The sequence below is a fragment of the Schistocerca gregaria genome, chromosome 2 (assembly GCF_023897955.1).
Source record: "Schistocerca gregaria isolate iqSchGreg1 chromosome 2, iqSchGreg1.2, whole genome shotgun sequence".
NCBI lineage: Eukaryota > Metazoa > Arthropoda > Insecta > Orthoptera > Acrididae > Schistocerca > Schistocerca gregaria.
Genome location: NC_064921.1, coordinates 809,227,064 through 809,245,154, shown reverse-complemented (window position 1 = coordinate 809,245,154; position 18,091 = coordinate 809,227,064). Strand labels below are relative to the sequence as shown.

Here is an 18,091-nt window from a genome sequence, read left to right as displayed (position 1 = left end):
CTCCACAAGCCACCTGACGGTGTGTGGCGGAGGGTACCCTGAGTACCTCTATCGGTTCTCCCTTCTGTTCTAGTCTCGTAATGTTCGTGGAAAGAAGGATTGTCGGTATGCTTCTGTGTGGGCTCTAATCTCTCTGGTTTTATCCTCATGGTCTCTTCGCGAGATATACGTAGGAGGGAGCGATATACTGCTTGACTCTTCGGTGAAGGTATGTTCTCGAAACTTTAACAAAAGCCCGTACTGAGCTACTGAGCGTCTCTCCTGCAGAGTCTTCCACTGAGTTTCCTCTCATAAATGATAAACCCTGCCACACAGACCTACTACATTTACCACACCCTTGGAAACTCACTCCCTCCACTATACAGAATTCAGAACCTAAACAGATCAAGAAGACTGTCATGAACCTTTCCTCAAAAGACCTTAGTCTCACAGAAGTGTCAGCCCTTCCCAAAGGCCTTGTATTTTGCCCTATGCTCAGATTGTCATGCAGGGCCTTTTAAAGATCTTTTCGTCTCCTGGTCCCTAGAATGGGAATACTTTGTTGCCACCAACTATACTTATCAAACTCAATTCAAAACTTGTATTGAATCCCAGCCTGACTAAGTTAACTCATCCCTACAACAGTGATCCTTCTCCGCTGCCCCCAAATCCCTTCCAGTTAACTTTCCAGAATATCCTAACCTCAAATCTTGCTTCACCATCATAACCCAGATCCCCTAACATGGAACCACATTCCTCCAGAATCTAAAAACCTTCTCCCCCATTCGCTTCATCTGCTCCTCCTCAACCATAGTAGCCACCTCCCTCAGTGCTGACTTCCATGTTAAGAGTGGCTACCTCAGTATCCCTATTGACATCAAACCTATGAACAACCCACAATATCTGCAATTCAACAGCTAGCACCTCTTCCATACACAGAAGTCCTTTCAGTAAAGCCAAGTCACCTGAGGTGCTTGCATCTGTAGTGACAAGCAGTCTCTCATCAAATATGCCAGGGTCTCTTTGAGGCCTTCACACATTGAAATTACCCTTCCATTCTCATCCTGAAACAATCTACCATGCCATACCTCTCCAGTCACCTCTCACATACCCACTGTCCATCCACGAGGGAACACTCCTTTCAGTACTCAGTACCACCCAGTGCTGCAGAAAAGGGATCACATTCTCTGGCAGGGTTTCGACTACATCTCATCATGCTATCAAATGAGAAACATCCTCTCCACTATTCTTATCACCTCTTCTACAGTTGTATGCTGCTGCCCACCTAACCTATACAGTATTCTTGTCTATCACTATTATACCTCTTCTTCCATCTCTTTGCCTCATGGCTCATATCACAGCAACAGATCCAGATGCAAGGCTTGTCCCTTACACACTTCCACTACCGTCTGCCCCAGTCCTGTTGAAGGAATCTTCTACACCCATTAAAGGCAGGGCTGCTCAATGCTTGCTTAACATCCTGCACCATATGGATTCTTCCTACCGACACCAGTTCTGAATTGTGCACATGGGGACCCTTCCTTAAATGTATCCTTCGTTCCCATAATCCCCATGGCCTCAACCTTCGCTAGTCGCTGTCTTCCACTACTCACCTATGCCCTTCCCTGCTCCTGCTCCCAGCTCAGCATTACACACGCCTTCTGTTCCACCGCTGCACCGCGTGAGGTGGTGCAGTGGTAAGACACTGGACTCACATTTGGTAGTATAGAGTTTCATTCAAATTCCCATCTATCCAGATTTAGGTTTCCCATGACCACCTTAAATAGATGTAGGCAAATACTAAGATGATGCCTTTGAAAAGTATGCAGCACATTTCTGTCCTCATCCTTCCGCAGTGTGAGAATATGCTACATTTCTAATGACCTCACGGTCTACAGGATATATTAAACCTTAGTGGTCCTTCCTTCCTTAAGTTAATAATATTATGAAAAGGAAAGTTGGTGCTCACCATATTAGTCAGTGCACGTTAAAATAGCCAAATTGAATTTTGAGCTCTTTCGTTCCATGATCTGGAACTGGAATTAAAATAGTTGAAGAAAGGCATTTTGAAATACGGCAGATCATGAAGGGAAAAGGTAACATAATCGCAGCATTGGGCCAAGAGAGAGAGAATGTATGGAATGGGAACTGATACATTAATAACAAGAACAGTTAATTAAAAAATCACATAATTTTATTACAACAAAAGGAAGATGCAGTATATTTACGTTCCTGGAATTAACTTTTTCCCTCTGTTTGACATTTTTTATTGCTCCCATCAAATTTCCTATGTCAACAATATTAATTCACAACTGATTTTGCATCGACATATTTATAATTTTCCCACAATTTACACTGTATGAAAAAATGTACTGGGGGAAAAACTGACATAAAATGAGGCTGGCATGATGTTGGATGTCAAGTAGTGTTTACAGACATTGTGTGGTTAAGTTTCTTGACACCAGATTGCCCTACCTAGCAGATTTAAACCGGTAAGTGTGTAAAAGTTAGAACAATTCATGCAGTATCTTCTGCTGCTGCTGCTGCCAAACTCTACTCTGCATGGTAGCTGATAGGTGTAACTAGATTCATATGAATAAAGGTATCATGACCAATCACACCCATTTCCAAACTGCCTCTACTGCACATGTGCAATTTTGTGATTGTTGTAATCATTGCCATACCTCTGTTGAACCATATTTTGTGTGTTTTGTCTTTTGGCCACTTGCAGTGCTAGTTGACACCTTTATTCAGTTTGCCTTGCTCAAATGTTTTTGTCTTAAACACAGTGCGAATTATATCCTCATGCTGAACAAAATGTGTTTCAAGCATTTAATCTCATTGTTAAGTGAAATATTTACATATGTATGTTTTGTGGTGTTACACAAAAAAACAATGTGAGTGATAGTTTGTGTGTGTATTTTTTTCTATATAACTGAGGAAGCACAGTACCAGATACCTCAAAAAGACTACTACAGTTCAAGAGACGCAGAACAACACATATGCAAACACCACACACAATACTTATGTAAATATTTGCACTTGATATTGAGAAAAAATTCTCAAAATGCACTGTGCTAGGCATGAAAAAATATGTAACTGATGCAGTGTTTCATTATTTAAATAGTGGAGTGACCAGGGTTTCACCATACTAGTTTTTACATCCACATCTTCATTTATACTCCAGAACTCATCTTAAAGTATAGGAGATAGATTTACTAAAACTACCAAATTATTTGATATGTTTTGGACATTGGCCACCTGTTACAGGATATGTGAGCTAAAATCTGTGCTTTCTCATCTCTACTTAGTTTTTATCTTTAGTTATGTAAGTGACTTCATCAAGTTGGTTAATCCAAGAAAGTCATTCACACACATGCTTTATCCATCCACCCGAACAAAAATTGTGTTCTATATCTAAGAACCTTAACATTGATAGTCCACCCTTCACTTTTTCCTAGGAGATGAAAGCACAGTTAGATCAATACCACCATTCCCATATGGAAGGATAATAATGGCCAGTGTTGGTTGAAGGTTTATACAGAATACTGGCAGTAAAACTCAATTACATGTTACTATCCATTTTAGGTATACCTGTATAAACAGTGTAGAAGTGATTTTTAGTGGAGTTTTCTTAGAATGCACATATCTTTGGATTAGACTACTCACTGAATATTACAGTCATTGAGTCGGTGACAGGCACACACGAAAAGAGAGAAAAATTGCTAGCTTCTATTGCAGTAACTCTTTTTCAAGCTAGAGTGCATACAGGGGTATGTGCACAAGCACGCACCCCCCCCCCCCCCCCCCACACACACACACACACACACACACACACACACACACACACACACACACAAACACACAAAATCTACAGGGCCCTGGCTGGACACACAACTATTGTGTTTCCAGCTGGCACCATGTAGAGGTTGAAAACTTCCTACTACAGATAGTTCAGAAGTCCATTAATGGTGGAAATACATCACATTTGGTTGGTTGGTTCATGGGGGTCCAGACTACAAAGGTCATCGGTCCCTTACATCAGATTTAATGTCAATAAATGGACCTGACATATTTGAGAATGTACTTGTTGAAACTGGTATGTCACCACGAAGTAGCAGTACCAACAGCGATTACCTGAGTATAAAGGATGAGTAAAATAAGTGTAAAGATACAAATTTTTATCAGACTAGATAAATAAAAAATCTACTCACCAAGTGGCATCAAGGGAACACACACAAAAGGATTTAACTCTTCCAAGCTTTTGGAGCCAGTGGCTCCTTTTTCTGGCAGAAGAGTTGAAGAAAAGACTGATTCAATCGAAAAATGACTCGTTGTGCATCATTACAATTTATTTTGCAAAATGACCCATTGAACATGAAAATAGCTAACTAGGAGCTGCTAAGACAAGAATTGAGTAAGTAAAAAGGAAGATCAGGTCACTCGGTCACCATGATAACTGCTTCTCTTCCAGACCTAATTCTGGAGAATTTGCAGTGAAACAATATGCTTGCCCAGTATTTTATATTCATTGCACTTTGTCATATGTCACTACATATAGAATGTGGCTGCTGTTGCAATTTTTAGTCTGAAGACTGATTGAAGCAACTCTTCAGGGTAGTCTGTCCTGTGCAAATATCTTCATCCCTGCATAACTACTACAATATACATTTATTTGATGAACCTTCCTACTGAATTCAAGGCTTGGTCTCCCTGTACAATTCTTACACTCAACACTTCCTTACAATACTACATTGATGATTTTTTAGTATCTCAGATTGTGTGCTACCAAATGATCCCTTCTTTAATCAAGTTATGTCACAAATTTCTTTTCCCCTCAGTTTGATTCAGTACCTCCTCATTAGTTATGTGGTCTACACTTCTAATTGTCAGCATTCTTCTGTAGCACCACGTTTCAAAAGCTTGTATTCTTTTTTTTGTCTTTGGTGTTTATTGTCCACATTTCACTTCTGTACAAGGCTATACTCGAGACAACTATCTTCAGACAGGACTTCCTAATACTTAAATTTATATTAGATAGTAGCAAATTCTTCTTTCTCAGATAATTTTCTTTTTCAGTTGATTCCCTCAGTATCAATTGATTAACGAGGGCTATTCAGAAAGTAGGGAACATTTCCGTCTGATGCCACTAGGCGCATGCCAATCGCATATATTTTGGTATGTGCGTGCTCAGCAGCTCAGTCAGCATCCATCCGTGACAGTGGGGACATCTCTGCATCTCAGGTTTCTTTTTTTTAATATTTGAATTTGAAATGTGCATTGCAATCGAAAATCCCACCAGTTTCGAGAAGCGGTCTGTGATATGGTTTTTGTTGGCAAAAAAACTAAAACCTATAGGAATTTATCGTGAACTGTGTGAAGTGTACGGAAACAACGTAATGAGTGAATGTTCCCTCTGGAAATGGTGCATTCTGTTTAAAAATGGCCATACCAACGTTCACGATGAAGAGAAGAGTGGACGCCTGAGTATTGTGACTGACGATCTTGTCGCTAAAGTTGATGAAACGATTTGTGAAAACTGTTGCTTCACAGTAACGGAGCTCCACAAGTTTGATTGACTTTGATGTTTGAAATTGTCACTCAAAAGCTAGGCTACCACAAATTTTGTGCACGATGGGTGCCCAAAATGCTTACAGAGCACCATAAAAACAGCGAATGGGGCCAACGTTGACATTTCTGTGACCTACCACAAACATGGTGATTCATTACTGGATTGAATCATAACTGGTGACGAGACTTGGGTGAAACATGTCAATTGCGAGACATTATTACAGTCCATAGATTGGGGGCACAAGAGGTCCCTCAAGAAACCAAGAAAATGTTTGTGAACCTTGGCAGCAAGGAAGTTTATGGCAACAGTGTTTTGGGATAGGCAAGGCGTGCTTCTTATTGATTTTCTTTAACATGGAGCAACCATAAATTCTGCCTGGTATTGTCAAACTTTGCACAGCCTTAGAAAAGCAAAACAAATGCCGAGGAAAGCTGTTGTCCAAAATTTTGTTTTTGCATGACAATGTCCAGCCTCACACGGCAAACTGCACTAAAGAACTTCTTAATTCATTCAAATGGGAAATTTTCCCTCATCTGCCCTACTGCCCCGATCTTGCACCAAGCGACTTCCACTTGTTTCCCAAGATGAAGAACTGGCTTGGAACGCAGCACTTTGATGACAACGCGGAACTCCAGGTGGTTGTGACTCATTGGTTGAAGTCTCAGGCAGTAAAATTTTATCACGAAGGTCTTTCAAAACTTGTCCACTGCTATGATAAGCGCTTCAGTGTGTTTGGTGACTCTGTGGAAAAGTAATGTCAGGTGACCTCCTCTTCCTCAAAATCACCCTCTCCAAACCTTCCAGGAATTTCTCACTTCCAGCCTTGCCTTTCAATCATTCTTGAAAAACCTTAATCCTACTCCCAACATCACCACAGCCGAAGCCCAGGCTATCCGTGATCTGAAAGCTGACCGATCCATCATCATTCTTCCGGCTGACAAGGGTTCCACGACCGTGGTACTTGATCGTCGGGAGTATGTGGCTGAGGGACTGCGTCAGCTTTCAGACAACTCTACATACAAAGTTTGCCAAGGTAATCCCATTCCTGATGTCCAGGCGGAGCTTCAAGGTATCCTCAGAACCTTAGGCCCCCTACAAAACCTTTCACCTGACTCCATCAAACTCCTCACCCCACCGACTCCTCGCACTCCTACCTTCTACCTACTTCCTAAAATTCACAAACCCAAACATCCTGGCCGCCCCATTGTAGCTGGTTACCAAGCCCCCACAGAACGTATCTCTGCCTACGTAGATCAACACCTTCAACCCATTACATGCAGTCTCCCATCCTTCATCAAAGACACCAACCACTTTCTCGAACGCCTGGAATCCGTACCCAGTCTGTTACCCCCGGAAACCATCCTTGTAACCATTGATGCCACTTCCCTATACACGAATATCCCGCACGTCCAGGGCCTCGCTGCAATGGAGCACTTCCTTTCATGCCGATCACCTGCCACCCTACCTAAAACCTCTTTCCTCGTCACCTTAGCCAGCTTCATCCTGACCCACAACTTCTTCACTTTTGAAGGCCAGACATACCAACAATTAAAGGGAACAGCCATGGGTACCAGGATGGCCCCCTCGTATGCCAACCTATTTATGGGTCGCTTAGAGGAAGCCTTCTTGGTTACCCAAGCCTGCCAACCCAAAGTTTGGTACAGATTTATTGATGACATCTTCATGATCTGGACTCACAGTGAAGAACAACTCCAGAATTTCCTCTCCAACCTCAACTCCTTTGGTTCCATCAGATTCACCTGGTCCTACTCCAAATCCCATGCCACTTTCCTAGACGTTGACCTCCATCTGTCCAATGGCCAGCTGCACACATCCGTCCACATCAAACCCACCAACAAGCAACAGTACCTCCATTATGACAGCTGCCACCCATTCCATATCAAACGGTCCCTTCCCTACAGCCTAGGCCTTCGTGGCAAACGAATCTGCTCCAGTCCTGAATCCCTCGACCATTACACCAACAACCTGAAAACAGCTTTCGCATCCCGCAACTACCCTCCCAACCTGGTGCAGAAGCAGATAACCAGAGCCACTTCCTCATCCCCTCAAACCCAGAACCTCTCACAGAAGAACCCCAAAAGTGCCCCACTTGTGACAGAATACTTCCCGGGACTGGATCAGACCTTGAATGTGGCTCTCCAGCAGGGATACGACTTCCTAAAATCCTGCCCCGAAATGAGATCAATCCTTCATGAAATCCTCCCCACTCCACTAATTTCAAGTTGCCGCCGCTCATACCTCACCTGTCTTTCAACAACTTCTTTGCCTGTGTGCTTCCGCTTCGACTGACATCTCTGCCCTTACTCTTTGCCTGTAAATATGTCTTCTTGTGTCTGTGTATGTGCGGATGGATATGTGTGTGTGTGTGTGTGTGTGTGTGTGTGCGCGAGTGTACATCTGTCCTTTTTTTCCCCTAAGGGAAGTCTTTCCGCTCCCGGGATTGGAATGACTCCTTACCCTCTCCCTTAAAACCCACATCCTTTCGTCTTTCCCTCTCCTTCCTGAAGAAGCAACCATCGGTTGCGAAAGCTAGCAATTCTGTGTGTGTGTTTTGTTCATGTGCCTGTCTGCCGGCACTTTCCCGCTTGGTAAGTCTTGGAATCTTTGTTTTTAATATATTTTTCCCATGTGGAAGTTTCTTTCTATATATATATTAAAAACAAAGATTCCAAGACTTACCAAGCGGGAAAGCGCCGGCAGACAGGCACATGAACAAAACACACAAACACACACACAGAATTACTAGCTTTTGCAACCGATGGTTGCTTCTTCAGGAAGGAGAGGGAAAGACGAAAGGATGTGGGTTTTAAGGGAGAGGGTAAGGAGTCATTCCAATCCCGGGAGCGGAAAGACTTCCCTTAGGGGAAAAAAAGGACAGGTGTACACTCGCGCGCGCACACACACACACACACACACACACACACACACACACACACACACATCCATCCGCACATACACAGACACAAGCAGACATATATATGAGATATATGTCTGCTTTTGTCTGTGTATGTGCGGATGGATGTGTGTGTGTGTGTGTGTGTGTGTGTGTGTGTGTGTGTGTGTGTGTGTGCGCGAGTCTCAGAATCTTTGATTTTAACATATTTTTCCCATGTGGAAGTTTCTTTGTATTTTATTTACATCATCATATATATATATATATATATATATTCCTTGTACTTAGTTCTTTTTTTAATGTCAAAATGCTCCCTCCTATCTGAATAGCCCTTGTAAATCAACTATATTTCATTGCTGGTGTTATACTTTTGCTGATGCTTACCTATCCATTCCATTCACCTGCTCTTCCAAGACCTATGCAGCCCCTGACAGAACTACAGTGTCATTGGAAAATCTTAAAGTTTTATTTCTTCTCATTGAACATTAATTCTATCTCCAAATTTCACCGTTTCACATTGGTTTTCTTCAAAGCTTGCTCTATCATCAGGGATAGGCTACAATTCTGCCTCATTCTCAACTAATGCTTCCCTTTTATGTCCTTAGACCCATATAAGTGCAATCTGTTTGCTGCACAAGTTGCAAATATTTTGTCCCAGCTAACTTCAGAATTTCAAAGAATCTGTTTGAAGTAACATTGTCAAAGCTTTCTCTAAATCTTCAAACACTATAAATATGGGTTTATCTTTCTTCTAAAATAAGCCATAAGATCAGAATTGCCTCTATTGTTCCCATATTTCTTTGGAATCCTAACAGGTCTTCCCTGAGGTCAGCTTCTGCATTTCCCTATTCTCCTGCAAATAATTCATGTCAGTATTTTGCAACCATGACTCAAAACTGATAGTTTAGTAACACTTTACCTGACAGGACTTGGAATTACTACATTTTTCTTGGCGACTAAAAAGTATGTTTCAGTTGTTCCATTGCACACCCAATAGAATATTCTGTCCTGAATCTGGGGGAATGTCTGTGTCAGGGCCGTGTTTTGACTTGGCTCTTTCAGGGCTCTGTTGTATCTTCTCACAGTGTAATACCTCTCATCTCATTTAACTTATTCCATTTCCTGTAATATTGTGTTCAAAGTTCATTTCCCTTGTATAACTCATCTATATATCCCCTCCACCTTTAAGTTTTCCCTTATTTGATTAGGACTTTTTACCATCTGAGCTCTTGATGTTCGTGCAGCTGCTTTTGTCCAAAGGCGTCTATAGTTTCTCTGTAGGCAGTATCTGTATTTCCCCACAGTGAAATATGCTTCTAAACCCTTAAGTTTGTCCTCTAGCCAATCCTGCCGTTCCTGTCAGTCTCATTTTTTAGATTTCCTCACCTGTTTCAGTTTTATATTTTCTCCTTTCATCAGTTAAATCCAGTATGTCCTGTGTTATACAAGGATTTCTACTAGGCCTGGTCTTTTCACTCATTTGATAATCTGCTGCCTTCACAATTTCTGCTGTCTTGTACTGTATTCCTTTCCCTGTTCTAGTCAGTTGTTGCCTAATGCTCCCTCTGAAACTCTAGACACCCTCTCATTCTTTCGACTTTTAATCTACAGTTTATAAACATAGTTCATAACCAATAAATAGTATTGGATGAACTGCTACCCCTAGAAATGTGTTACAGTTTAAAATCCGGTTCTGCAATCTGTGTCTTAGCATTATGTAGTCAATCTGAAAATTTTTAGTTTCTCCAGGTTTCTTCCATGTATAAACCCTTCTTTCATGAGATAGTGATTAAGTTATGCTCTGTGCAAAATTCTGTCGGGCAGCTACCTCTTTCATTCCTTTCCCCCAGTCCATATTCACCTAATATTTTTCTTCTCTTCCTTTTCCTACTATCAAATTCCAGTTCCCCATCCCAATTAAATTTTTGTATCCATCAAGTATCTGAATAATTTCTTTTATCTCGCCAGACATTTCTTCAGTCTCTTAAACAGTGGAGCTAGTTGGCATATCAACTTGTACTACAGGGTGTACATAAAGTCTGGGAACACTTTCAATTATTTATTGCACAAGAATTAAACATTGTACAGATGTCATGCATATTGCATTTTGGAGAGAAACTCTGAAAGTTTTTTTTTTACAAACATTTGATATGTGAACCATGAGTGACACGGCAGACGTCAGGATGGTAATCGAATTCTTGCCATGCCCATCCCAGCATGGCATCGTCGACTGTGGCAGTCGCTTCCTGTGTTCTCTGCCGGAGCTCAGCTACATCACGTGGTAGAGGTGCTACATACACCAGATCTTCAATGTGTCTCCACAGAAAAAAAGTCATACGGAGTGAGATCTGGTGGTCTGGGAGGCCATTTCATGTAACAGCTGTCCCCTTCTGTAGCACAGCCAATTCATCGATGCGGCAGCTTCATGTTCAGGTTCCCATGAACTTCACAGTGGAAATGTTGCAGGACTTTTCCCACTTTCATTGGAGCCATTTCAAGTTCACGAGGTGCACAACACACCAATTTCTTTAGACTCCTTATGAATGTCTCTTGTATGCGCTCCACATTCACTTCACTCACACGGGATGTCCAATTCTCTTTGCCAGGCACAAGCAACCTGTCGTAATGAATTTGTTGTGCCAGTGGTAAATGACCTTCCTTGTTGGTGGCTTCTTACTGTACTTGGTTCTAAACATCCGTTGCACAGGTGTAACACACTTGTTTTTGTCCAACTCCAACACACAGAAAGCTCGCTTCGCATGTGAACTCACCATGTTTGCGACTAGTGCTGACTATCAGCAAATTACCAAAGTACACTGTGGCAGTATATGTGAAATAAAAAAAAAACTTTTAGTCTTTCTCTTCAAAATGACATGTGTATGATATCTGTATAGTGTTTGGTTCTTGTGCAATAAATAATTGAAAGTTTTCCTGCACGTTATGTACACCCTATACTATGGTCGGTGTGGAGTTGTGTCTGTCCTGGCTACAATAATGTGTTCAACATGCTGTTCATAGTAGCTTCTTTGTGTTCCTATTTTTTAAATTCATTATTAAACCTACTCCTGCATTACCCTATTTGATTTTGTATTGATAACCCTACCCTGTATTCACCTCACCATAAGTCTTGTTACTCGTGCCACTGAACTTCACTAGCTCCCACTGTATTTAACTTTAACTTGTCCAGTTTCCTTTTTAAATTTTCTAACCTTCCTGCCCAAACAAGGAAGCTGACATTCCACGCTGCAGTCCGTATGATGCCAGTTTTGTTTCCCCTAAAAGTGACATCCTTGTGAGTAGTCCCCACCTGGAGATCTAAATGGGAGATTATTTTACCTGAGAAGATCATCATTTAATCATACAATAGAGCTGTATGCCCTTCGCAAAAATTATGACTGTAGTATCCCCTTGCTTTCAGCAGTTCATAGTAACAGCACAGGAAGGCCATTCTTGTTGATGTTACAAGGCCAGATCAGCTGATCATCCAGGCTGTTGCCCTGCAACTACTGAAAAGGCTGCTGCCCCTCTTCAGGAACCACACATTTGTCTGACTTACTGCTCTCTGTATCGATCGGGCACACAGGCCACACCTCCAGTGGCATTACAGTTACCCAAATAACATATGCTAACAACAAAACATAATGATAGATAATCGTCAGGTAACGCTTACTCAGATTTACTGGAAGAATTAACTATTTAGCTTGTTCCTTGAAAGTAATCAGTTTGTCATCACTCTCGTCACAGGCAATTTTCTTCTTTTCAAAGGGCCTGGGTATGTTGTATTTTAATTGCAGACAAAGAACTGGAATTTTGCCTCCCACATTTCATAAAACTTACTTTGCGTCAGATGTCAGGATGAAGTGTCTTGCTGATGAATAAAGATGATGTGTGTCACAAGTCACCTTCCATGTGCATATGTTCTTTAGGTTGAGAGCCAGATGCGTTCTGGACATTTTTTTCCCAGAATGTTTTGAACGTTTGCCTCACATTACTTTCTCAAAAGGTTTAATAGTACAGTGGCATTTAGATCCTGCATCCTTTTTGTCTCCAGTTACTCCAGAACAAGATTCATACTATTCACCTGCTTTACACCACTTCTGCTTAAACTTCCTTCGTGAGGTACATGTCATCCTCTTCTGAGAAGATCTCTTCATCTGTCTTCTGCTCCTTCAGATAGGTATCTGAGACAGTGACAGATAGCTTAATATTAAGGCCCTGAAGAAATCCTATGCAGATTATCTGATTGCTAACAAATATTATTATTATTGTTACTATTGTTGTCATCATCATCATCATCATCATCATCATTGTTATTATTATTATTATTATTATTATTATTATTATTATTATTATTATTACTACTATTATTTTCACTCGAGTGAATATAGATGAAGAGATATGCGTATACACACCATCAAGCCTTCAACAACAGCCGTTCAGTGACAACCTTGTGTTTAATGCACTACAGGAGCATAATGGGATGTACATGCACGTACCAATATGTTCATGAAGATTTGCAAATTTATGTACTTCTGAGTCATTGAGAATATACTCAGGATCCTGGTCAGAGATATCAGGATCACTAAAAAGTCTTAATTTTCTTCTAATTCGTCAAATGTGGTCATAATCGTGGAAAACATATATGAGCCCCCTCTCAGTGCTAGCCATTTTACCTGCCTTTCGTCAATATGTTGCTGCAGCAGGCAGCCACTAGTGTTTACCATGAAGCATAACCCTGATATTTGTTTACTGAAATTTGAACCTGTTCCTGGTGTATTATATTCTGGTGTTCATAGGTAGTGCTGATTGCCTTACAACTCAAAATACGTGTGCTGATTCTTGCACTTGACTCCACAAAATACGCACTTACCAGACAACTGTGTGAAAGGTGAATAATTGTTTCCCATGGCCCTGATTAAAAATGTGTTGTTTATGTTTGCTATTGTTAGCAGATGCCAGTGTTTATATCTTTAAATTAGTAAGTGTGTTACTCTTTCCAAATGGTGAAACAATAAATGAGACGACTGTGCAAGCATACATAAAATACTAACTTCCTTAAAATGTTTTTAAGTATATGTAAGTATGTATGTATTATTTATTTATTATTACATGCCACCTGACCTCTTATGGTCACATTCCTCTGTCTGGAATTTCATATGCTTCCTGTTCTACATCATCTTTTCACTGGCTTGCTTTCCTTGCACTTTTCTTAAAGTTCGTCCACATCTCTTAGGTCCTTTTTCAGATTTAACCTCTTCTAAATTCTGCATTTTGCTTGTAAATGTATTTGCTTCCAACATTTGGGACTATGTGATGTCAGACCTGTCTTAACCTTTTCTCACTTTCTTAATCCCTGTTGCAGCATGTATCTTTTCCTTGTGTAGAAAGTTGAATATTTGTTTGGTTATGTGTTTTCATTCATTCTTTACATGTGTCCATGAACTGTTAGCTGCCTCTTAGACATAGTCTTCAAAATTCTTTCCGTGTTCTGTATGACTTCTTTGTTGCTTCATTGTTTCCATCCGCCTTCAGTTCAAACTGCACCTATAATTTTCCTTTCCCAGACCTTTAGCTCTTCCAGACTACATGTTGTCATGAGGCATTTACTAGTGTAGAGGTATTCCAGTTTGACAATGGTGTTGTAGTGGATTAATTTGACATTCCTGGAGAGACACTTCGTAATTTTTTTTATCTATGTGAGTCAATTGTCCAGCTGCAGCTTTTCCGTGTCCATTCTCCTGTGAAGTTCTTGCCAAGGTACTTACCAACACTTTCAATCTGACCTGTCCCTGTTTCATTGAATTTTGGTCCATATTTATCAGAAGTTTTATCTTTTTAACTGTTATCCTGAGTGGTGTTATTTTGACATTGCTATTTATTTTTATACAGTTGTACACACGAGCAGAAGTGCTGAGTGCTGAAGATGCCTGGCATTGCCCATACTGTAATCGTAAGCAAGAGGTAGTCAAGAAGTTGGGTCTGTGGTCTCTGCCAGATATTCTTGTGATACACCTAAAACGTTTCAGACAGGTATGTAGTGTTTACTAATAATATTGTAACTGTATGCACACTGGTAGTTATCAAACTAATTAAAAATATTTCACAAAATATAATATATTAAAAACAAAGATTCCAAGACTTACCAAGCGGGAAACGTTAGACAGGCACAATAAAATAAAATAACACACACACACACACACACACACACACACACACACACACACACACACACACAAATCCATCCATACATATGTGTGTGTGTGATCCATCCATACATATGTGTGTGTGTGTGTGTGTGTGCGCGAGTATATACCTATCCTTTTTTCCCCCTAAGGTAAGTCTTTCCGCTCCCGGGATTGGAATGACTCCTTACCCTCTCCCTTAAAACCCACATCCTTTCATCTTTCCTTCTCCTTCCCTCTTTCCTGAAGAAGCAACCGCCGGTTGTGAAAGCTCGAAATTTTGTGTGTGTGTTTGTGTGTTATGTTATTTTATTTTATTGTGCCTGTCTACCGGCACTTTCCCGCTTGGTAAGTCTTGGAATCTTTGTTTTTAATATATTTTTCCCATGTGGAAATTTCTTTCTATTTTATTCACAATATATATTGGTATCTGTAACATAATAAAAAAAGATTTGGTTTAAAGTATTCTTCCTCAGTTATAATTTTTTATATTTTGTAAGAAGCAGCGAGTTTCTTAACTTTTGGCATAACAGTTACTGACATTGAAAATTTTATATATATATATATATTATATATAAGAGAGAGAGAGAGAGAGAGAGAGAGAGAGAGAGAGAGAGAGAAAACCACAATATATCCTCATTTCAAACATAATGTTTTCCCGAAAGGGGCAATATAGTTGAAAGTAAATTTTAAAATTGTATCACAGTCAAGTCTTTTAATTGTTGGTATGGTCATGGAAAATCTTGGGCTGAACACAAGAACTGGTATGAGGAAAGACAGCCACTCACAATACTAGAGCATTTAGCAATAGGTGAGATAAGCACATAAACAACACAGTTAGTGTCATATCTCACTGAGTTACAGCTCTCCTCATGTGTTGTTCATTTACACAACAGGGTACAAATCTCATAAACATGTATTTATAACTTAAATAATATATAACCTTAAGATATGTCATAAAAATTCATTGCCATATGTTTGAATATCACAGCTACAATTTTTTGGTTAAATTCATATACACACAATTCTGAACAAGTACTGATTAGACATGAAATACCTGTCAGTGATTCGTGCCCAGTGTGCGACCACAGTCCTAAACCAAAATTCACAACAAAACCAAGTATTTACCTCATCAAAGTCCTAGAAGGAGGACGGGTCATTGTTGATAATCCATCCGTAAGTGTAGTTGTGCTATCATCCATGGAGCATGATGAGCTCTGATAGGGCAGGGATCAAGTGAAGACTTTGAGATACTGCTTCACCAGCTCACAACCAGACACTCCCCTTTCAACCTAAACTAGGCCTTAGGCTATGCTACAGATGGAAAGGTCACAGAAAGTGCACCCATGAGTGTTTTGTGCGACGCATAAGCCACGGCCAGGATGCTGGGCTGTGTACACAGTATGGTGCTTTGTTAGCAGTCCAGAAGCTCTGTGGGGAGCCATGGCAATCTACAGCAGCAGAAGGTTGCATCTTTACACACACTACTCGGCCTGGGCCTCCCATGGAACTGAGAGCACTGGGGCGGGAGGGAGGGGGGCACTGATTTAGAAACTGGTTGTATCACTCACCTTTTCATAAACTCTAAAGGCAAGTCGCATGCTTTAGGAATGCCCTGAGGTAAACTGATGGCATCATTTCTCACATCCTAAACTCTGAACCCCCCCAGCGGCTCATGGTTCTTCCACGAGTTCATGTGTGGGGCACAAGGGACCCTGAGATACTGCTGCCCATTCTTCCTTCCTGGGCTGCATTTGCTTCCCCTTGCCCCTCCCTCCCTGTCCTCTTTCCTTTCCTTCTGCCCCTCTTTCTCCTCACTTGATGTTCTAACTTATTGACCTGGATGTCCACCTGGTTTCTTGTATTCCTCCCAGTTTTTGTTCCTTTGCCTTTTCTTTTTCACCTTTCCTTTTTTGGCATTTTTGATCCTCCTTTGGGGCTTGACCTTCACTTCTAAATTTTCTCTCTGTAGTGCGAGCCATTTTGGGAAGAACTGCCTACCTAGCAGCTGCGGTGTGGATTCCTCTCCTCCCCCTCCCCCCCCCCCTTTCATTCTTCCCTTCCGTCCCCACCGTAGAGCACCATTCCCCCTCTCCCACTCTGCTAGGTCACCAGCATGTGTAGCCAGTCCTTGTGGTGGAGGTGTTATGTACCCAGCTGGCTGAGCTCCCTGGTAACACAGGGATCACATTTCTAATACCTAAGCTGTTGCCTCCCCATGTATGCCTAGGAGTGGTTGCTCGTCATTCTGGAGCATTCGAACTCCCAGCAGTGGCTGCCATACCAGGTGGCTTTTGCTGTAACTGGATGACACCCACAGCGATATTCATTGATTGCAGTGGATGGTATCAGGACTGATGCTTTGCATATGAATTATGTTAAGCTCCAAAAAACTGGCCGATCTTCTACAGCTATCTATTCTTTTGGCAATGGATCAGTTAATGATGCTTCTTATGACCCTGCAGCCTTCCCTTCCCTGGCTACATCCTGGGAGGAGGCCAGGCTCACCAGCTTGAGGTGAAACACTCCCTGCACTACTTGGTCTGTATTAGGACTTTCACCCCACCACGCCATTACTTTTTGTGAAATTTGTTGAAGACAAGTTTGGCGAAGTGTAGTCTCTCAGTAAGATGCAGTTCGGTTCATTGTTGTTCAAAACTACTTTTGCCGCTTAAACTGCAGCTCTTCATGCTTGTGAACATTTTGGTGACATCCCAGTGTTCATTACTCCTCATCTGTCTTTGAATAAGGTTCAGAGTCATTTTTCATTGGGATCTCATCCTCCATACTGACGAGGAACTCTGGACCAGCATTCATTTTGTTTGGAATGTTCAAAAATGGTCCAAAGGTCAATCTCATCAATACTAGGGTCTTTTTGCCATTTCAGGGAGACACATTACCAGAGGAGGTCAAGGTTATGGTTTACTTGGGTGATTTGAAGCTGTACGTCCGCCACCCATGATGTATTTTCGGTGCTTACATTTTAGGCATAAGTCTTCTTGCTGTCCGGAGGGCCCTCCGTGCAGTGAATTGGGACACCCACTGCATGATGGAGCCCCTTTGTTCCATCGTCCGTATTTGTTAACTGTAATGACTGTCACTCTCCACACTCATCGGACTGCTCGGTTTATAAGAAAGAAAAGGAGATAAAAGTGTTTAAGTCACTTGATTGTTTCTCCTACACTGTGGCTCATCAGAAATATGACCATCTTCACTGTGTGTGCCTATGACATTTAACTTTACCTCTGTTACATCCCTTCTTCCTCCTCCTCCCCCTCCCCCTTTCCTCACCCCAGTCCCATTCCCCTCCCCCCTGCTGCCACAACTCATCAGTGGGACCCACAGTCCTCCTGCTCTCTGTGTTGTGAATCTTGTACTCCCTCAATTCCCTGCCCCCTCAAACTATGAAAGACGAAGAAACAGAAGTCCCAGGAAAGGGCCCCC

General features: G+C 41.4%; 1 protein-coding gene across 3 annotated transcripts in view; it reads left to right on the top strand.

Moving 5' to 3' along the window:
- Positions 1 to 18,091, top strand: part of LOC126335105 (ubiquitin carboxyl-terminal hydrolase 31) — a 347,357-nt gene that overhangs the window by 289,259 nt on the left and 40,007 nt on the right. For all 3 annotated transcript variants that reach the window (XR_007564816.1, XM_049998042.1, XM_049998043.1), the window contains exon 8: positions 14,355 to 14,495. Coding sequence is in view for 2 of the 3 variants with exons in the window: in XM_049998042.1 (XP_049853999.1) it covers positions 14,355 to 14,495 (141 nt within the window). In the remaining variant the exon portion in view is untranslated. The remainder of the gene's footprint in view (positions 1 to 14,354; positions 14,496 to 18,091) is intronic.